At 41.1% G+C, this 23,858-nt stretch overlaps 1 protein-coding gene across 4 annotated transcripts; it reads right to left on the bottom strand.

Annotated features, from left to right (window-relative positions):
• Positions 1 to 347: 347 nt before the first annotated feature.
• On the bottom strand, positions 348 to 19,109 carry LOC143480787 (hippocalcin-like protein 1). Of its 4 annotated transcripts, XM_076978618.1 has the most exons (7): positions 18,730 to 19,103; positions 6,756 to 6,958; positions 6,020 to 6,114; positions 3,607 to 3,712; positions 2,841 to 3,276; positions 2,081 to 2,186; positions 348 to 1,814 (listed from the first exon to the last, which is right to left on the bottom strand). In XM_076978618.1, exons 5-7 carry the CDS (start codon positions 3,216 to 3,218, stop codon positions 1,717 to 1,719), a joined length of 582 nt encoding a protein of 193 aa, XP_076834733.1. In that variant the 5' UTR covers positions 3,219 to 3,276; positions 3,607 to 3,712; positions 6,020 to 6,114; positions 6,756 to 6,958; positions 18,730 to 19,103; the 3' UTR covers positions 348 to 1,716. The 4 variants fall into 4 exon arrangements, with proteins under 4 accessions (XP_076834733.1, XP_076834736.1, XP_076834734.1 ...); XM_076978621.1 differs by lacking the exon at positions 6,756 to 6,958 and having other exon boundaries at positions 3,607 to 3,710; positions 18,997 to 19,109; XM_076978619.1 differs by lacking the exon at positions 6,756 to 6,958 and having other exon boundaries at positions 3,607 to 3,710.
• Positions 19,110 to 23,858: the final 4,749 nt, after the last annotated feature.

Here is a 23,858-nt window from a genome sequence, read left to right as displayed (position 1 = left end):
TTTATTTTGCTGATGCTGGTCCAGCGTGGCGCGTGCCAGTGATTATGCCTCGGTGTGCCAGCAGTGGCATGCGTGCCATAGGTACAGTATATTCGTCTCTGCGTTACACAGAGGTGGCAATTCCAGGTTCAGAAAGTAAAAGTCCTCACCAGGATTTTGCTCAAGCTTGCTAGATTTTCTAATTAGTGCAATCCAGGTAAAATTCGTAGAATCAACACAATCCAGGAAGCCTGAGCAAAATCCTGGTGAGAACTTTTACTTTCTGAGCCTGGAATTGCCACCTCTGGCGTTACATTCCCTATTCAACAAAAATACGTTAAAAAAGAACCACTACTTCAATGCAAGGAGGGTGCACAAAGTTTTTTAATGGAAACAAATAATTATCACAGTAACACTCCAGAGCTTTGATATCAACAGCACAATTACAGTTTCCATTACAAATACTGCAAATCATCTGTCATAACTGAACAACATTTTAAAACAAACATGTCAAAATTAGCGAGCTAGCTTTTTGTTCAGCCATAGTGCCAAGCCCACAAATCATCAGTGAAGGATGTGTGTTTATGACAAAAATCCTTACTTGGTTTTGCTGCGTTTTTACACTGTATAACTAGAAGTAATCTGGGAGTTCACTGGAGAGATTCCATCTTGAAATGCTCATAAAAGGACAATAATTACACTTGATAAGGAAATAAAATAAAATTAAGCCAGCCGTAAGGTCAGAAGCATCACCATGACTATCTCTGTCAAACAGCATCTCATGACATAAGCCACAGTTTCTATGGTGATGGAACAGGAGATGAACTCCCAGGTGTGCACTTGCATCTGTTATCCAGCCGCCGAGCAGGTACACGTAGTATGTGGCAGTGCATAAAGAATGTGTCTTGTTAGAGACAGCGGGATGGTTTTATATGATACTCAGAGAATACGTTAAAGTCATTAGCGATGGGCTTCACTGTGCTCCACAAGTAACAAGAAACCGCACCATCAACAACAGTAATGGCAATAGTGTACCAACCAGCAACGATGAAACAGTCCTTTTTCAATCACCATAATATAAAATTTTGGTCAAAATACATGCAGCGTGAGGGCCATAAGCAGAGCAAAGCTGAACCACCAAGAGACGAAAGCATGGGCAGTATAAAAGAACAGCTTCAACGCACCACCAGGAACGTCCATGAAGTCCAATGGACCGCGCAAGAAAAACGCCACGTGAGTGCTTTCATTTTCAAGCAAAAACGTCAATAGAACAAAACACTACCAAAATAACTTAAAATTAATTATTTTATAACCGGTTACAGTCAAAATAAAAACAAGAGTTCTGGAACACATTGTAAAATGGTTGCTAGGGTTGCTTGGTTACTCCAGTTGTGAACATATTCTTTTCACTGCTCACCAAAATGAACCTGCCAGTTAACTAATGATTTTGAAATAAACAAATCTCACTTTTTCAGTTTCAAATAACCATGTTACATAGAAAGCATAGAAAGCACTGTGTTTCCTAATATGGTACTGTCTGGTACAAGGACAGATGACAGCTCACTGAACTTTTAATCAAATTTACATTTAAAAATTGGCCCCTAATCTAGTTCAGTGAAAAGAGAATTGAGAGAATTGAAAAATAAAAACTAAATTCCTAAATGGTTACATGAACACTTATCATGTGCACATGGACTCAGTCAACATTATGATCACAACAACCTGAGGGTCTGGTGCTCAGAACTGGCTGGCACTGCTGGGGTCACACTGCAACAGGCGGACGATAGAGGGGTCACTCCTGGCACCTTTGATGAACTCCTCCAGAGAAATCTTTCCTAAAATGGCAAAGCAGAATGCAGGCGGTAAGTCTCACATGCAACGTTCTCCTTATTCGTGACAAAAAGATTGTGGGGAGATTCAGAGAATACAAATGTAATGGTTACAGTGCTGTGCATTATGTTGTTGGAGTTTTGCATAAATCTCTGTTTCAAGGAAGCAGTGATGCTGGTTAGTTTAGAGATTTGGGGTTAGAGGGGGGTAGAAGGGAAATAATGGAAAAAATGTCTGGAGTTGCTTTTTGTTTGTTTGTTTGATTTTTTACCATCATTATTGGTGTCCATCTGTCTGAAAATCTTATCTGTTCTCTTCTCTGGCGTGGATTCATCCTCTGGCATTTTCATCACAGATGACACCATTTTATAGATCGCCTGAGTGGGATCCAATCAGCATGCAACAAAGAGAGAGAGAAAACAAACAGTCTAATTAAATAAATGAATGACTGGTTAAAATGTACTAGAATGTTTCTTTACAATTTGCTCCTTTAGAATTTGTTTCTTTAGCAAAGGATTCACAGGGTCGAGCATTATGTGGTTTTTCAAAATACGCATCTAAGGTAAGAATGTTTTGGGGATATCAGGCAAACATGATCTTCTCAGCAAGGCTCTCATATATATGTTCCCTGACAATTCAAAGCCTTATTACCATACGTCACAAAGTGTTGCTACTAAGGGGAATGTTAAAAAGTCAGTGGCACAGATTCCCCTTTGCCTCACTCATTGTTATCTATATATCTACAGCTGTAGTTATAAAGATTTTTTCAAGATGCCCCAAAATGGTCCCTTTGTATTCATGAATCTGTGGAAATCCCATGAGCAACCTTCATTCTCAGCTCCTTTTTTTCTTTACTCCAAATGCTGTTTTTCATATATTATTCATAGCTTTTGCGCTCAGAAAAGATTCTTACATTCTTACACATAGATTCGTACATGTTGGGACTAAAGAAGAAATGATACAAAACATATATATACACACACAGTTATCGTGATACACAACAAAGACATCACGACCAGGTCAGCACTCACCTGGACGATTTCCAGCATCTCGGCTCGGCTGATGTACCCGTTGCCGTCCAGGTCGTACATGCTGAACGCCCACTTCAGCTTCTGCTCCAGCTTACCCCGCGAGGTCACACTCAGGGCGATGATGAACTCCCTGAAGTCTATCGTTCCGTCGCCGTTGGTGTCGAATGTTCGGAACACGTGCTCGGCGAACTTGGAGGCGTCGCCGTAGGGGAAGAAGTTGGCGTAGATCTTCTTGAACTCCTCCACGCTGAGGTGGCCCGTGGGGCAGTCCTTCAGGAAGCCCTTGTACCACTCCTGCAGCTCGTGGTCGGTGAACTCGGTGTTCTCGCGCAGGTCGTTGAGCACCTCCGGTCGTAGCTTGCTGTTCTGCTTCCCCATGGCTTGCTGGCCTCCCTCGCTGCCTCCGACACAGCCTCCGTTCTCCTCTGTCGGGCTCCTGGGGGTTTTTCAAGGCAAGAGGCTTTGTTTTCGTTCTAGCTCTATACAAGTATACGGCGAAACAGTATTGAGTGGATGTGCAAAAAGATGTAGCCTGCGATGACAGCAAGCACAGAATTAAAAATGGTAAGAATGCAATATTTGTTAAATGGAACATGGAACATTTAATGTTTGTTAAATACATTATGCTCGGGCATCGTTAAGTGATGTGTAATGTGCAAGAGAGTGTGAGATACAGTACTATGTTATAGGCTACAGTACATTTGATTTGTTAAGTACAGTGTTATACAGTACGTGTGATGTTAAGTACAACATTCAGAAAACAGACCTTATTTAGAAGAAGTGCAAAAGAAGTTGGTTTTTCCTCTTGTATCCTCACACCTCACACTCCACGAAATGATCAGAGAGAGCAGACAGAACTCAAACCTCACACTCTGTCAGAGAGAGAGAGAGCAGACAGTAAGGCAGATGTTATGCAAATTAATAAAACCAAATGTTTAGGTGGTCAGTTTAAAAACTGATTTTATTGGTTAGCATTCAGAGTATTCAGAGTCAATTACAAGGCAATGTGGCCATGATATTACACAGAGAAGTGTGGACATGAAGCTACAGTATAAAAGCTAAGCCCTCCATCAGCACTCTTTAATCTAAAACAGACATTAGGATTTAGCTCATTAAACTCTTCAGTATGGTAATGATAATCAGCTTTAGTGAGGCCATTAAGAAACAAAGCAAATGCTCCTTTATCTCCTGCCATTAATTATGATGCTCTTAAGTCATTATTAAAGCAACCACAATGGGGATTTCAGGATTTCTTCAAGGTATTTATAAGTATTGAATGGCAATCATAAAATCAAAACACAACATAATTAGCTCAAATGAATGTAAATTGAGTCTATAAATAAAAATTCATCAGTTAAACAATGTAATAATTATTAATTGTGCCAAAATGTATTAAAAGAAACTGAATAAATACTGGGAGAGGTTATATTAAACTCACTAACAATTTTATTTTACTTCACGGTCTTTAATTCTTATAGTGAACTCCTGCAACTATCTGGCCATAAACTGTAATTATTGTGAAAACTGAAGATTTTTCCCTGTTAAAAGCAGCATCTAGGTCATTCTTATGCTAATGAATGCCTGAAACGTTATGTAGGTAGTGTCAAAATAAGCCCAGGAGGGAACTACACAAGCATAAGAGCTTTAATGACTCCTGCAGCCAGATTCCAAATTGCTGTCACAACCGCAGTGAAATTATCTACGCTCTCCAGGACACGCTCTCATGGCTATCAGACGGGGCCATTTCCTGCAGTAATTGAATGAGCATCAATGTGTGGCATTTGAGTCAACTACATCCAGTTTTGCAGAGTGCTTCAGTCCTTATTTTTACACCTGATATGTTTCTAGGAAGCCTCTGCCCATCACAAATAGAAAAGTCTTTCAAAGCTAGCGTGGCGAGGTGGAGGCCACTCCGGCACACTGAGCCAGCAGGCTGAAGCTCGGTGAATAGTGGACATGCCCTCCCTGCTGCTCGAACGCACAATACGTGTGTCCAAACAACCCCCCTATCAACACACACACGCCACAGGACTACACACTGCTGCAGTACTCCATTTACGTGGTCCTCAGAGAACACTGCACTGATGTTTTCATCAGAAACCACATGTACAGGCTTACATGCGTAAATGCTGGTACAATAACATAATATCAAACTGGTTTAATATTTCCCCATAGATTATGCCATTGTATATACACTGCTGTCATATTATACAGCACTGTTCTCATTTTTATTGCTGCTACTAGGAGCATCCATAATCACCAGACTCATTATGAGAAGCTTGGAAGAGAACGCGAGCCAACGTAGAAATGAGCAGCTGATGCCGATGTTAGATCTTGCCTTAAACTTTAACAAGCTGCCTTGGCACTGGAGACGGCAGGCTGATTGCTGATTGGTTGACAGTGATGGTAGTATGTCTCTCGGGGATGATCATCAAATTCATGAATAATAATCAAAATTCCAGTTAGGCCAAAGTAAATGTGTGCTAATAAGCCTTAAAAAAACCCAAACAAACATATCGATCCCTACCATGTACAAAAAGCAACCTTCTCAACCTTTAATACCCCCAAACAGGTACATTAATGTCTCCATGGCTACCGGCATAAAAGGCATATCAGACATTGCCTCCTCAGTGTGTATGAGGAGAGACATGTCTGCACATTCACACATCGCAAATGTCTCTCTTGTGGATAATGTTCACATGTGCGTGAATGGTGAACTGCTTAATTATTGTATGCTGTATAAAGTAACCTAAACTGGATTAATTCCAAAACATTAAACATCAACAAAAGGAACACTGTAAAAACAGACATTTGTGTTAGCGTGTGACTGCAAGAGGGATCAACTGGGGGAAAACCCAGCGAGCGCACAGACACGTCCTACATGGGACCAAGAGCATGAATCGCCACATAACCGGCCATGATCTTCATGGTGAGAGTATGCCCACCAGCTGCCACTCAGGCGACACCCTCTTGACAACTCAGAAACCTTAAACTAGCAACGGCCATTGCTCCGTCATGAACCAAACAAAGCCGGGAACACACGGGCATGTCCGAGCCCAGACGGACTCGCTTCAGAGAGCTGCGGCGCCCGACAAAGCGTGCCGTGGTTCTGTCCCGCCATCGCCCCTTTTCACGATTATTCTTCCACTGAAAAACACGTGGAGTCTGAGAATCATCACCTGGTAAAGGTTCTGCTGGCGTAGACACTGAGGACAGCGGCAGGTGGTTGAGGGCAGTGCAGACGTCCGTGCCAGGAGAGGATACTGATGATGCCCTGCCACGAAAAATCGAGACGGAGAAAACGTGAGTATGGATCAGACGAAGAGCTGCTACTACTGCAGCGTCTGGAGGGATGTTTCGAACCGCACACAGAGTCTGTGTTAAACGCCCTTAAGGGTGTGTAAAGAACACTCGAACCCCACACTCTGCTGTTACTGAAAGCATTCTGTTAGTTTTAATGCATGCCAACATTGTTTTCACTACAAGTAGTAGTGGTCTATGAGTTGTTAAGTGCTGTTGATGGACTAGTTTTAGTTTTTCAAAGATGAGTTTAGTTCAGTTTATGGTTTACTTTATATCACTTTTATTGTCCTCAAAGAGGTTTTCCTAAAGGAACATATCAGGGCAGAAGAACAACAGGATGCGGAAAATGCGTCCACCCTAAATATCCTCTGGGTTTGTGTCTAACAATAGTGTCTTCCTCTTCCTGATATGGACCTCACTCAAGTCACTGACCTCTCCAGGGAAGGCAGGAGTTACTGAGGACAGATCACAATACCTCTGAGAGGATATCCACCCATCACACACACATGCACATGTGTGCGTACACACACACACATACACACACACACACATGCAAACACGTTTTGTTCAATCTACACGTTCGAACCCTTTTAATTAAGGCAGAGCTCCCACCTCCAACCTTACACCACTGGTCTAAAACACTTCTGTGACTGATTGTGTTCCCAGCACAACACGGAATGATTCACAACGCAGACAATATTTGGCCCTCAGTGATTCTGTGGCATCATAACTGGCCAGTGATGAATGAGGAAGATGACGGTTGACAAGCTGGGCATGCCAACTGGGATCCTGTCTGTACTACAGTTACAACGAACCTATAAGACACACACACACACACACACACACACACACACACACACACACACACACACACACACACACACACACACACACACACACACACAGAGATCATAAGATAATTTATGATGCAGTATTACTACACAGATATTCCAGAACTTTTTCAAGAAGTTAGATAACAGTTAAACAGTTAGATAATAAATCTCAAAGGATAATTGCGGTGTGAAAATTTTCAGAGTGGGTTCTACATCTCTAAAAATATAGTTATTAAATGTTACCATGGTATAATACACTGAGCACTGGAGTCTGCACATAGACATTTTACTCCCACAGCACACACACTGTGAGAAAAATATGACTGTATTTCAATGGAGGTGTGGGAGGTGCTTGTTTGCTTGGGAATGACTGCTTGAGACCAATGAAAAAGTGTTACACCCACCCCCCACCCCCCAACACACACACACACACACACACACACACACACACACACACACACACACACGCACACGCACACAAAGTGGCATACAATAGCTCAAGGCACACAGACTCACAGCATGACAGTTTTTAATACAGACCCACACACACAGCCACACCCTCACACACACACACACACACACACACACACACACACACACACACACACACACACACACACATCCAGGAAGAATGGAACAAGTATACAGCTGGACAATGAACTGATACCGTACCCACAATGTGGAATTCACACTGTCAAGCACGTTGCGCATGACTGCTTTCCAAGACTTATGAAACAGATGAGAATTCAGTGATGTGCAGTCTACAATATGACACAGGCAACACACAGTCTACAATATGACACAGGCAACACCCAGTCTACAATATGACACGGGCAACACACAGTCTACAATATGACACAGGCAACACACAGCCTACAATATGACACAGGCAACACACAGTCTACAATATGACACAGGCAACACACAGTCTACAATATGACACAGGCAACACACAGTCTACAATATGACACAGGCAACACACAGTCTACAATATGACACAGGCAACACAGTCTACAATATGACACAGGCAACACACAGTCTACAATATGACACAGGCAACACACAGTCTACAATATGACACAGGCAACACACAGCCTACAATATGACACAGGCAACACACAGTCTACAATATGACACAGGCAACACACAAGCAATATCTCCACACAAAATATGCAGCAAAATTGCCCTATCCTCAAGCAGCTGATTTTAAAATAAAAATTGATTCCTTGTTTCAGAATCAATTTGAGCCAATTATGCATTATTCCTGACTTCTAGCCCTATTGTCAGCTAGCAACACAGCAGTAACATGCACATACATCACAGTAGTACCACATCCACATACATCACAGTAGTACCACATCCATATATATCATAGTAGTAACACATCCACATACATCATCACAGTAACACATTCACATACATCATAGTAGTACCACATCCACATACATCACAGTAGTACCACATCCATATATATCATAGTAGTAACACATCCACATACATCACAGTAGTACCACATCCATATATATCATAGTAGTAACACATCCACATACATCACAGTAGTACCACATCCATATACATCATAGTAGTAACACAGCCACATACATCATCACAGTACCACATCCACATACATCATCACAGTACCACATCCACATACATCATCACAGTACCACATCCACATACATCATCACAGTAACACATCCACATACATCATCACAGTACCACATCCACATACATCATCACAGTACCACATCCACATACATCATCACAGTAACACACCCACATACATCATAGCAGTAACACATCCACATACATCATCACAGTACCACATCCACATACATCATCACAGTACCACATCCACATACATCATCACAGTAACACATCCACATACATCATCACAGTAACACAGCCACATACATCATCACAGTACCACATCCACATACATCATCACAGTAACACATTCACATACATCATCACAGTAACACATCCACATACATCATCACAGTACCACATTCACATACATCATCACAGTAACACATCCACATACATCATCACAGTACCACATCCACATACATCATCACAGTAACACAGCCACATACATCATCACAGTACCACATCCACATACATCATCACAGTAACACATCCACATACATCATCACAGTAACACATCCACATACATCATAGCAGTAACACACCCACATACATCATAGCAGTAACACATCCACATACATCATCACAGTAACACATCCACATACATCATCACAGTAACACAGCCACATACATCATCACAGTACCACATCCACATACATCATTGCAGTAACACATCCACATACATCATCACAGTAACACACCCACATACATCATAGCAGTAACACATCCACATACATCATCACAGTACCACATCCACATACATCATCACAGTACCACATCCACATACATCATCACAGTAACACATCCACATACATCATCACAGTAACACAGCCACATACATCATCACAGTACCACATCCACATACATCATCACAGTAACACATCCACATACATCATCACAGTAACACAGCCACATACATCATCACAGTACCACATCCACATACATCATCACAGTACCACATCCACATACATCATCACAGTACCACATCCACATACATCATAGCAGTAACACACCCACATACATCATAGCAGTAACACATCCACATACATCATCACAGTACCACATCCACATACATCATCACAGTAACACATCCACATACATCATCACAGTACCACATCCACATACATCATAGCAGTAACACACCCACATACATCATAGCAGTAACACATCCACATACATCATCACAGTACCACATCCACATACATCATCACAGTAACACAGCCACATACATCATCACAGTACCACATCCACATACATCATCACAGTAACACATCCACATACATCATCACAGTAACACATCCACATACATCATCACAGTACCACATCCACATACATCATCACAGTAACACATCCACATACATCATCACAGTAACACATCCACATACATCATCACAGTAACACATCCACATACATCATTGCAGTAACACATCCACATACATAATCACAGAAACACAGCCACATACATCATCACAGTACCACATCCACATACATCATCACAGTAACACATCCACATACATCATCACAGTAACACAGCCACATACATCATCACAGTACCACATCCACATACATCATTGCAGTAACACATCCACATACATAATCACAGAAACACAGCCACATACATCATCACAGTAACACATCCACATACATCATAGCAATAACACATCCACATACATCTGCTCAGTATGAGCATGAAAACCTTTGTTTAGCACATGTATTTTTGTTTTTTTTTCTCACTAGTTCAGCTATTCCTGAAGCACGAACAACTTTAACTGAAAACTATAGTTGGTAGCAGCTCAATAGCAAAAGGAATCCAATAAGTAATTTAAAAAAGAAAGTTAAAATGTTCTATTTTTTGGTAATGTGTGGATTCCCTTGCCTCTTGGTCTTTAATAACCTCCTTTCCAAACTCATTTTGCTCACTCTGTGCTGCCGTCAGTGTGGCAGTGAACTCCTTCCTACACACAGGCTGTTGCAGCGCACACGAGGAACCCAAGCTGTCAGCTCCGACGCTCCGCTCTCTTCTTCTCCCGCTCAGCCTCGCGCTCCCGGCCAACCGTGTGCGACCCTTGTGCGAGAGACTCTGGCAGCGTGGTAACACGTTTATTCAAAGTTTTCTTTTCATGTGTCAGTCACCTTTACTTTCAGTTCTCTGGCCGCTTTGAGAGCGTATGTGGCTACACGAGAGCTGGGACAGGAGCAGGCTTCTGCATGAAGTCTTACTACTTGGTGAGGCGGAGGATTACCGAACAGATACTGAACAGCAACAATGGTGTACTCTAACTGACACGCTCATTGATTTGAATTAAAATTAGATGTAATTGCTTGTCATATTATTTGTCAGTCAAAGAACTGAGAGAATGTTATTTATCCCTGTGCACCCGACTGAATAACAAACATCCATCAATAGATATGAGAACTGTACTTTTCCAACAACACAAAGATCAGCCATGACATTAAAACCACTGAGAGAAGAAGGGAATAACACTTATTATCTCATTACAATGGCTCCTGTCAAGGGGTGGGAAGAGTCTGTCCTTGAAGCTGATGTTGTTGGAATCAGGAAAAATGGGCAAATATAAAGATCTGAGCAACTCTGTCAAGGCCCAAATTATGGTGGCTATACAACACGCTCAGAGCATCTCTGAAAGTCTTGTGGATCTAGTGAGGTGTTCCCAATGTGTAGTGCTTAATGCCTGCCAATAGTGGCCCAAGGAAGGACAACTGGAGAACTAGCAACAGGGTAATAGTTCCCAAGTCTCAGTAATGGATGGGGGCATCGAAGGCTGACCTATGTGGTCCCATCCCACAGAAAAGCACTAAAGGTAACACTGACTATGTTAGAAAGGTGCTAGAACATATGAGTGCTCAGCAGCTCAGCAACCCTGGTGCTCAGTGTCTGTGCTGACCCCAGTCAGAGTGCCCACGCTGACCCCAGTCAGAGTGCCCACGCTGACCCAGTCAGAGTGCCCACGCTGACCCCAGTCAGAGTGCCCACACTGACACCTGTCAGAGTGCCCACGCTGACCCCAGTCAGAGTGCCCATGCTGACCCCTGTCAGAGTGCCCACGCTGACCCCAGTCAGAGTGCCCACGCTGACCCCAGTCAGAGTGCCCACGCTGACACCTGTCAGAGTGCCCACGCTGACCCCAGTCAGAGTGCCCACGCTGACCCCTGTCAGAGTGCCCACGCTGACCCCAGTCAGAGTGCCCATGCTGACCCCAGTCAGAATGCCCATGTTGACCCAGTCAGAGTGCCCAGATGCACCACTTTATGTACCTACAATGGGCAAAAGCATCAGAACTGGACCATTGAGCAATGGAAGAAAATGGCCTCATGTGTTCTTTGACATCATGTTGACAGCCAGGACAATAGTGCGTCTCTCACCTGGGGAAGAGATGGCACCAGGCTATACAAAGGAAAGAGGGAAAGCTGGGACAGGCAGTGTGATGCTCTGGGAAACACTGATTCCTGGCATTCATTTGGATGTTAATTTGCTACATACCACCTAGCTAAACACAGTTGTAGATCAAGTTCACCCCTTCATGGCAACAATATTCCCTGATGGCAGTGGCCTCTTTCAGAAGGATGCACTGCAAATATTGTTGAACAGTGGATTGAGGACGGCGACAAAGAGATCAAGGTATTCCCTTGGCATCCAAATTCCCCAGATCTCAGTGCAATTGAGCATCTTTTTCCAGCAATTGAGTGTGGTGTGCTGGAAAAACAAGACCAATCCATAGAGACCTCGGACTTAAATGTCAGCATGTCTGCTGCTAATGTCTTAGTGCCTGATACCACAGGACTTCAGACGCCTTGTGTAGTCCACCCCTCAGTGGGTCAGAAATGTTGTGACACATGGAGGTTTTAATGTTATGGCTGATGGGTATATGTACACATCAATAAACAAGTCTCTCCTCAATTCAGGCACACTTTTAGCAACCTCTTTTGCACCATCTGGTCCGAAAGTCCGAGAGAGAGAGAGAGAGAGAGAGAGAGAGAGAGAGAGAGAGAGAGAGAGAGAGAGAGAGAGAGAGAGAGAGAGAGAGAGAGAGAGAGAGAGAAACTCAGTCAAAGCTTGCATGACTATTGCATAACCTAAGGTATTCACCGAACTGGTCCATGCACAGTAGAGTAAAGGTAACCTGACCCGCCCTAAAAAGCACACCTCACGGCGCTTGGGCCAGCTGATAGGAACAGTCTGTGAACAGAAAGCACACAGGCACAAGCTGATATCAGTTCTTCAACTTACAGCCACTATTTCATGAGCTCTCAATTAATTCCCAAAATTGCACAGTAAAAATTACTTGTTTTCTATACTCAGTTTCACAAGGAAATTACATAATTTCATATATTCATTCATGTACTCTTAATACCTGTCCTCAGAGATTGATCAAAAAGAGTGGCAGGGCAAATAGAGAGAAGAGACATAATTACTGGCATCCTCAGTATCAGTATGATCAGTATTTTGTTTTCTCCCTTAGCCAAAACTTTTAACCTCTTACATTGGTTACATGTATTTTGTAAGCTTCTGTTTATGTATCTGCAGAATATCTCCATATTCCTGGTGGTCACATCACTGCCAGTGCACTCCATATCAAGGGTGAGGTTCTGCCCGTCAGGCTGGTTCACCCATCACAGTTCAGCACTGTTAGGAAGGACTGATCATGTGTGCCATCCCGTGGAAAATCATTATGATTTTCCGACAAGGGGTATACCAGAATGGGTATGGCATGACAAGAGGTATATCACAATGGGTATGGCATGACAAGGGGTATATCACAATGGGTATGGCATGACAAGTGGTATATCACAATGGGTATGGCATGACAAGTGGTATATCACAATGGGTATGGCATGACAAGGGGTATATCACAATGGGTATGGCATGACAAGTGGTATATCACAATGGGTATGGCATGACAAGGGGTATATCACAATGGGTATGGCATGACAAGAGGTATATCACAATGGGTATGGCATGACAAGTGGTATACCGCAATGAACATTTGAACGGTTGAAATCTTTTTCCATTTTACTTCAAGCACTTGAAGAAGTTAAATTAATGTGCTTGAGACCGGCAGCAGCATCTCATGCAAGTGAAGTATCCCTGGACGTGCGGATCATTAGGTCACAAATCGTCTCAGGTAATTACTGCCTGCCAACCTTCCTTGTTAGGTGGTTAGATTTAAACAGTATGTTCAGGGCAAACAATGAACCTTATTTTAATACAGTTCAGTTTTCTAAGACACAAAGTACAAAAGCAATTGCACACATTTGGATCCATTCATCCGAGAAAAACAAAAAGATGTTCATCTCACAAACTGTCTGACTGAGCAAGAGTCAGCCGATCAGACAAACACACGCTGCTGTTCGTAAGCTGATCGACGCCTCTGAAAAAAACGCCAACCGTCTTCGAGAGCACGCTAGAGAAATCCATCCTGTCTGTGGTGAGCTGCCTCGCTTCCTGCCAGAGAGGCATGGAGAAGATCCCCTTCTATAAATGACTGCACGGAAACCCTGACGGAGGAAGAATGGCGTCTTGTCTAAGCATGGAAGGCTTCCTCTATGAGGTGTGAAACAGCTTGGTGTGTGTGTGTGTGTGTGTGTGTGTGTGTGTGTGTGTGTGTGTGTGTGTGTGTGTGTGTGTGTGTGTGTGTGTGGAGGGGAGTGGGGGGGTTGGGGGGCTGCCTGGCTGCCTGTATGAGAGTGTGTAACATCATTTTGATCTCTCCAGTTACTACAGAGTAGTTCAGTCATCTTTATTTTGTATGTTGTTATTTGCCCCCACCCCCACAGTCCTTTTCCTTTACTGCTTCAGGCCCTTTATCTGATCTCTGTTTTATTCTCTCTCTCTCTCTCTCTCTCTCTCTCTCTCTCTCTCTCTCTCTCTCTCTCTCTCTCTCTCTCTCTCTCTCTCTCTCTCTCCTTACATCCCCAGCTTTTGTCATTGTAGTGGCAACATTTGTAACTGGAAAAGTTGTAATATGCTCAGTTTAAAATGTTAATTTTCAATAATCATTCATCACAGTCTTCTTCGGTATCATGTGTGATCACAACACAACACAAAAACGGACTTGGAAAAAATCCTTCCATTGGTCAGTCAACCTAACAGAGAGAGTGGAGAATATTTATAGTACAGTGGGAATAAATGTCATTGACGCTCCTTTGTGCAGAACTTCACTGTCGTCCTCCCCTGCAGTCTCATATGCAGCTTAATCATTAACACGAATACACACATCCACGCTGTTTCTTGACTAACATTCCTCCAGACATGATGGGTGTTGGGTGACATTGATCAACATTTAAGGGCATTGCTTTGAACACTGCTGGATGTTAACTTGCCAACAATCATAATCTGAGGCAACTCTTTTGTTCTACTGTTACCATCAAAACAGAACATCCGAGCTAATGTAGTGTCTCATCATTAATGAACAAAAAACAATACGCACAAACAAAGACTGCAAACATGCCCAAATATGATGTTGATGGACTCCTGAGCACAATACAGGATAGATTAACGAGGCTTCCTCTGCACCAGCTCCAGTCAGGGGACGCCTTGGGTTCTGTGAACCCTGTGTGTTTACTGTGGAAGCACACTGCCTGAGTTTGATCGGGAGTGTATTTCCCATGCAGTGTAATGACTTAAATCTCATTTATCTGCTAAAGGAAAATGAGACACACATGCTTGGCGCTCCCTCCCTCAACAGCATAGACAGTCTTATTATTCCAGTGAACTTGAGGGCACACTGTTGTGATATTAGTTACGATATTTATGCTCTTTAGCATAACTGACTTCCTTTTTGGGATCGATCGTTGTATTTTGTTCTGTCCTTTGTCCAGTGCCATTGAGTTTTGGATCGTAGGGATTTGGACGATTGTTAACCTTGTGAATCCTGTAAAGCTGCTTTGTGACAACATGTGTTGTGAAAAGCACTATACAAATAAATTTGATTTGATTTGATTGAGTTTAGCGTGTAATGTTACCACAACATGGGACCAATGAACAAATGTCATTATATTCACAGTTGTAAGTAATGACAAGCTAGAATTTAATTATTTTCCCTCCAATTAAAATCTTAGTAACTGTTGATATAACATTCCTTTAGATCTGCTTCATTTACAACTTCAAAGGAATCTGTTTACGATATAAATAAAAACAGCAAAAAAGGGCAAAATTCCTAAAATCAAATGGGGTTTAACACTTTGAGAAAACTATATTGTTTTTATTTATTTACATCTCCAGACATATGTGGTTGTGACAGGTTTTGCTGAGAAGAATGCTGACTGAAACCTAATGACAAAAGACAGAATTCATTTCTGCCATAGCTGAATTCACCTTTGGCACCTTTTGTTCAACTCTCTGTGACATTCAGGCAGCATCTGCCACTATTGTGTTCTCTTCTATTCTACCCGATAGATGAGAAGGAGGGGACTTTTGCACACCAAGGTATTATTCGTTTCAAAGTTCAATCTATTCTCACATTATCTTTCCCTTCTATGAAATTCATTCATGTTTTAAGATGCATTTGAGAAGATGTCAAAATGTAAGTTGTTCTATGATACTGTGTCGTTAAACTCATGACTTAACCCTCTGTTATACTGAATGAATGTAAGGAGAAATCTACCCAGTAAGTGAAACAAGCCTAAACTTGTCATTCCATGACAAATCACTGGACCGTGACACATTCAATAAAAAAAATCTCAGAGAGTACTTATAATTACATTAAAATGTGCTTTTGGGACATGGATGTTATAATGAAATTTGTCTCTGAAAAACTGCAGAATGACTGAATGGCAATAAATGAAACACAGTTTTTTCAATTAACTGATAAAATAACCAATTATAAAGAAGAGGAATTAATGGTGCTATGGGGGTCTACCCACCCACCTCTCACCAAATAAACAAAATAAAATCTAGTTCTCTGACTACATAACGTGCAATGGTGTCTACAGAAATCATGAGCACTGTGGAATCATGTCGTGAACAGACGGAGGGCTCTGACCCCGCATGACCTTTATTCCTAAGGGAAGGCTCCGCCTACATACTCCACATTTTGCAGTAATGAATTTTACTGGTTGGACACAGGCCCAAATCAGCTGTCAAGTGACTGGGTTGACAAATGCATCCCATTGTGTGGGGATTTCATGCTTTCGACATCCAGACACCCGTGGAAGGTGTGAGTTCATGCTGAGCAGTGTTTCACAAGAGCCCTCGAAGGTTAGAAGGCTTCTGCACATCTGTTTCTGCACCGATGCCACTCACACACTCTCTCTCCATCTCATCTCGCCTACCTGTTCCTCCTTTCATCCTCCCTCCATGCCTTTCTGCCTTTATGGCACCCAATTAAAGCTCAGCTCTCCGCTTTGTGAAAACCTGCAGGAGATTTTTTTTTCTCTCTTGGTACCTCACTGATCTCTGGTCTTGCTCTGTTTCTCAGTTATTAGCTGCTTTAGAATAAAATGTTCACATTCTAACTTTACTTGTGACAATAATTAACGGCCTTGGTGTTAAAGTGTAGAGAAATCCATACTAAGCCCTAAAAACAGAGTTAGGCTAGTCTTCCACTGCCTTCATTTCCACTGTTCCACTGAAGTCTCAGGTTCAGAATACATAGGATACATAAGACACAATACGATAAAAAATATTCAGTCTATTAATTTAGTCCATTAGTCATCAACAGTATAGTCTAACGTACTGTTATTCATATAGCCTACATAAAAGGTGTCTAGTGCTCTCAAAGCACATTAGGGCAAACACCAAAGTGCCCCATTAGTGCTAGTTCTGGATTGTGTACAGGACAGGACAGGCAGTGGATTTAACCAGACTCTTCACTGACACGAAAACTGAAAACACCATACTTTTGTCTAAAGTGTTGATTCCATTTTGTAGGGCAGTAATAATTATGATATAATGTTTAAAGTGCAGTTACCCCAGTTCCACACCATACCAAGCTTAAAGTGGGACACAGTAATCCCACCAGGAAGTAAGTGACCACTGTCATATCAACAAAAACAAAAAAGCTTTCATGGCCTGGGAATGTTTGTGAACTTGCTCTATGTATTATCCCTTATGTCCATGGCATTGCTTAACCTCTTAAAATCCAGTATGAAAGTTGTTATATTGTTTAGAAACTATGGGATAAATCTGAATTGAAATTGAAGCGGTAGCCAGCAGAGAGAAACAAACATATAATTCTATTTTTATTACATTAGTATTTTCAATTGTTTTTATAATGAAGTCACTACTAGAGTAATAACAGAAATACACTATCAGTGCAACACACGCTGCATAATTGGGCTTCAGATTATGGACAAAGATGTTATATTTTGATGGACTAATCTGCAATTTTTTGTTATACCAGTAGTGATACTGCAAACACAACTGTCATCGATTACCGAGCGATATATTGTGTGGCTGTTCTGAGTGTATGATTTGATGCCAGTTCTCCGATGCTCATGCGTAATAGCAGATTATAACATGATTGTATTTTTCACGATCACTGCTCCTCAACCATTAAAACAGTATATCACAACCCTCGCCATAAGTAAATATTCAAACCAGAATACTGCAAGCCCTTTATGTAAACGGTCGATTTCTTATTCGATTTAATGTTCATAACAAGTAAATACGCTACTTCTTTACAGTACCATGCATGACATACATGGTGTGGAAATCTATACAAAGATGACATACACGATATGATGACATAAATATGACTTTGCATGAAATATATGATTAGGAAAGCTAAGTATATAAAGCTTCCAGTATATAAATGTTTCAGTTTAAAGTAGGTAGAAATCAATTTATCAACTCCCCAAAGCGTAGTCCAAGTTCATGCAAGTCTAACAAAACTATAAATATTCTAACACGTGCAGTAACTACATTTGATTCATTAGAATAAAAACAAGTAGTCCACCTAGCCAGAACTGAGCAGTAACTCGACTGGATCTTTCCCAACTGAACACAAAGCAAGAAATTCTATCCTTCACAAACACCAAAGCTTCGTTCGTCGCCAAAACCAAATGACAGCAGATCATTTGCGATGTAAACCTAGTATAAATTAGACCCGATTGATCAAGAATCGCCAAATTTGTCCAGTACTCACGATGGTTCTGAGGTCCACTTTGGTGATTCGTTTCCAGGAGAGCTGGATTGGGTGGACCGATTAAAACCCCCACAGACACCCATGCGATCCGCCTCTATGCTAGTTGGGGGCACCAGTGCATTTTACGTGACGGTCTAAACCAGTACAAAAAATCAAACCAAGCTATGGTGTTTGGGGGAACTGAATTTCCAAAACACTTGGTAGGGCGGTCGAGATCTGACTATAGCTATTCAAAACTGTACAGCTTCTGAATCCAAGCGTGCAGACCTTGGTATACTTTTAGATGAGTAATAGAACTTCTCATCACTGTCCAGAGCCACGATTAGGTAAGCTTGGTTGCAAACTTCGCTCCCAGCTGACAGCTGGCTCCTCGCGACGAGCTCGCGAACTTTGGATGAACGTCACAATGGTAAGGGGTGGAGAATTCGCATTACGTATTAATCACCATCATTATCACCATCAACAACATCGACGACGACTAAAAAGGGTTTCGTTCTATATCTGCCAAAAACTGCATTCGATATAACGTCGATAGACGTATGTCTGGATACCTTTTTAAAGCCCTTACAATTAAATATACGTTTTTTTTGGACCAGGTGTTGACACCCTGCTTTGGCTATAGACTTTACAATGTTCCTTTTAGAAACACATTATTTGTACCTACAGTAACTGGCTTCTTTATTAAGTACGTCCTAAAAGTGCGTTTTGTGTATGATACCGCATGGTTTGCACGCACTGTTCATCAGTTAGTTTGGCTTTTACCTTATTTGTCACCCGTCAGTTTCTGAGCACAGGATCGATGACCGTATATTATGTGCAAAGCAGTCCATTCCCTGTATTAAAAAATTGCATGGTTGTGGTATAGTGGTGAGTGATGAGGTCAAGAGGTAATATGACATTGTATCTCTATGTATTTACATGTCAGCGTCAATGCTGAGTTGTATATGGACACAAAGAGAAATATTACGACCAACAGCGTAATGAATATGTATGAGTGGGTGTGTGTGTGTGTGTGTGGAAAGGAGACAGACGATATAGTATAATAGATCTGGCCAATAGAGATGATAAAGATGAGATAGTAATCTACATAACAAACACCTGGTTATCTACAGGGTTCTAATGATTGAATGGCTCTAGCTGCTCCACTTCTGAATGGGGGTAAAAAAAAAAAGATAATAGAAATTTATACTTTTAAATTAGGATTTATGACTTTAGTTAATCCATTCCTTTACCATTCTGTTGATAATCCCAAAGATAGGATACTGTCAACAGAGAAAGGTTTATATTCAGATAGAAGCTGAAGAAGCCATAAAATTGCATTCATCTTTTAATAGAGAAAGCCAGTGGAAGAAGCAAGCTACATAATGCATGTTATATAATATATCTCAGGAGAGTCTGTGTCCATGGAAATGGTCCCCCAAAGACCATCACCACACCAACCAAACCATTTAATTTTCTGAGCACCCACAAGAGAATGCACTAGAGAAATATTCCACCTTTAAGTTAATTAATGTGGGAGAAAAATTGGTCCTGGACTCTTGAAAACCGAAAGGAAGTTTGCTATAAATGTTTCACTTGTGTACTCTGAATTATTACTTTTTAATAAACATTAAAATGTCAGAGCGGAAAACCACAATGAGGTTGAGATGAGAATACATTTTTCAGAACCCCAGTGTCAAATGACTGACGGGGTATATTATTAAGAAGCACTGGAGCGTTAGTAATGAATGGTTGAAAGTCATTTAATTCGTGATAAACAGATAAGAATTCTGTCCAGGAAGTAGACAAAGAGGTGGGTTAATAAAACGGCCATGAAGACTACAATACTTCAAAAACAGAAAGGTTATAGCTTCAGATAAAGCACATAAAAAGTCCTGGGGAACTCTGAGGCAAATGAGAGAAAGACGCTATGACTGCCAGTGAAAAGGAAAAGGAAGTAGGGGAAAGGAAGTAAGCAAAAGGAAGTTGTCATGATCCACAGGATGGTGCCTCATGTGTGAAACAGATTACTGTGAGCAAGCTCGGCATGAGTTGTTTCATGTGTCTCTTTTGTGCTGTGACTATTGACAGTAGCAGTGGAATGGATGGACTGTGAAGGCAACATGCTCGGATAGTGCTTCATCTTATAGTGAACACACACCCAAAATCACTCCTAAGAGATCTTATCAGGGCAAGAAAGTGGAATGTTCTGCCATGACAAAATTTGTCATCCAACTAAACTCTGACTGACCAAGGATCTCACTTACTACAAACAAGACTGATGACAGAAGGTTTGGCGTACAAAAGCCCTAAAGTCGACATTGAAATGACCGCAGAGTGCATGCTGCATTTGAGCAGTGACAAATAGCCAATAATTAACAACCAAATTTGAAATTATATTTAATATTATGTTTAATGTCCAGTTACTTACAGTGCCAGGAACTGGAGTGTGGGGAACATTTAAAAACACTCGCCAGGTACTTTATTATGTACATCTGTGCAACTGTACATTAATGCACACATCTAATCAGCCAATCACATAGCAGCAACTCAATGCATTTAGGCATGTTAACATGGTCAAGAAAACCTGCCGAAGTTTAAATCAAGCATCAGACTGAGGAAGAAAGGTGATTTAGGTGACTTTGAATGTGGCATTATTATTGGTGCTAAACAGGCTTGTCTGAGTTTTTATAAACTGGAGATTCACTGGGATTTTTACACACAGTGGTCTCGAGGCTTTACACAGAATGGTAAGAAAAAGAGAAAATATCCAGTGAATGGTAATTATTTGAGTGAAAATGCTTTAATGATGCCAAAGTTCAGAGGCAAATGGTGAAACTGATTCAAGCAGATTGAAATGCAACAGTAACTCAAGTCATCTCTGAATGCACAACATGTCAAACCTTGACACAGACGGGGTACTGCAGCAGCACCAGTTACTCCAGTCTGCTAAGAACATGTGACTGAAGCTACAATTCACATGGGCTCACTGAAATTGGACAATCGACGATTGGAATAATCTTGCCTGGTCCATTGAGTCTTGATTCCTGCTGTGACATTTGAATGGTAGGAGTTAAAATTTGGTGTAAACAACATGAAATCATGGATCCATCCTGGGGGGTGTGTGAGGTGGGGGGGGTATATTCTTGGCATATATTGGACCCCTTAATACCAATAGAGTATAATTTAAATGCCACAGCATGGTTGCTGACCATGTCCATCCCTTTATGACCACAGTTTTAACATGACAATAGGTTAATGTATACAAATGACCTCCAAAGCCACCAGATCTCAGACCAGCAGATTGTCTTTGGGATGTGGTGAAGCAAGACATTTGCAACATGGATGTACAACCAGTAAAACTGTGAGATCCTGTCAACATGGACCAAAATCTCAGAGAAATGTTTCCAGAACCTTGATGAAGCTACACTAAGAGGAATTAAGGCAGTTCTGAAGGCAAAAGGCGGTCCAACCCCATACCAGCAAGGTGGACCTAATACAGTAGACAGTGAGTGTATTTCAATACAACATACTTGAGCACAGAGCCAAAAAAACATATGACCGTCCAGTTACTTATGAACCATACCAAAACTATACCGTATATTGTTAAAATTGGGTATAAAAAACTACCAATATCTGCTTAATATTGGAAAACCAAGATATCTTCATTGCATACAAACCATGATCGGCCCTATAAATGCTCTAGTAATTACACATTCAAGCTTATACAGACTAATTAACCAAATGATAATTGCTTAAAGTGGAACTCTTAGTCTAAGCAGCTTAATAAAAATCATCATGACATAACAATAGCATCTCAGTGGATGATAGTGTTGCAGCTACAACACATCACTGCTCGCTATTCGGGCTGGCTGCTTTGACAGGGAAGATCTCTGGGGACATCTGGTGAAAACTGCACAACCACGTGCCTGCACATCAGTAATGAAGCTTTCTTCATAGGATGTTAAGAATATGCAAAGAGCCGATTTGTTTAACCTCGCTAGGCATATACAATACCCGTGAGAAATAAAGAAGAGAGTTTTGACATGAAGACTCAAATATTTAAAACAAGCATAAACAGACAACCCATAAAATAAGTATCAATAAAAGACAGCAGTGATATATTAATGCAACCTTTATTTGCACTAAAACATAACTGACAATATACTGTTTGAACGACCTGTTTACCATTATTAAGATAATACAGTATCAGAGTACTAAACCAAGATGGTAACTGTAGGTGTCGGTATTACGGGCGAGGGCAGTAAAATACAACAGAGAAAAAATTAATTGTTTGTGATTGAGTATAAATAATCAGAACAATTTGATACACTATGATAAGGGTTCTAAAATAGCTTCTCCATATATATATTTATGTATAGATTGTAGTTAGGTGTCCTCATTTGATAAAGTATGAAAGTTTCTCAGAATTAACAGGAATGAATGCATTATATTATTATTTTGCTGGTGTTTTCCCACATAGAACGCTCACTAGATGGCAGTAGAGCATTGTGACAGTCATATGCACAAGTGAAGTTCCCTTGGCATTAAGAAGTCTACCGATTAGTTGAAGAGCACTCTGTGCGTGATGGTAGCGTGATACCGGCTTTTCACACCAAAACTGTATGACTCTGGTGTCGCGTTAGTAAAGTAACGATCACCATGCACTAAACTTAGTTGTTTTGTGTTTTACAAAATGGGAAATGAATACAGCGCAATTTTACTGTTGCGTGGCAACAAATTATTTGTTGCGAAGGGAACTACTTTTTGGCGGAAGGACTTGACCAAATAAAGAGGTGTAGCAGTACTTTTTGCGCTGATATTATTTGTGTTCCTTTAGTTTATAGATATGTTGTGTAAAAGCAGTTCGATTTCGGCTCGTGCCTGCGAGCAAAAACATATCCATGATGTTTTCTATGAAAACACAACCCATTTCGTGCTCTGTTGCTTAAATAAAACGTTTTTAAATGTTCAAAAGTTTTAAATCAGGATAACAGCTAACATTCACAGGTGGAAGTAAGCCATCTACATTTTCGAGTAGATGAATAGATAGATAATAGTATTTATTATCTACTATTATCGAGTAACAACAAAACAATAATTCAATAAGGAACTGAACAAAACTAACTACACTACATGCTTAAACATGT

This window comes from Brachyhypopomus gauderio, chromosome 17, assembly GCF_052324685.1.
Source record: "Brachyhypopomus gauderio isolate BG-103 chromosome 17, BGAUD_0.2, whole genome shotgun sequence".
NCBI lineage: Eukaryota > Metazoa > Chordata > Actinopteri > Gymnotiformes > Hypopomidae > Brachyhypopomus > Brachyhypopomus gauderio.
This window is presented reverse-complemented; position numbering and strand designations above follow the sequence as displayed.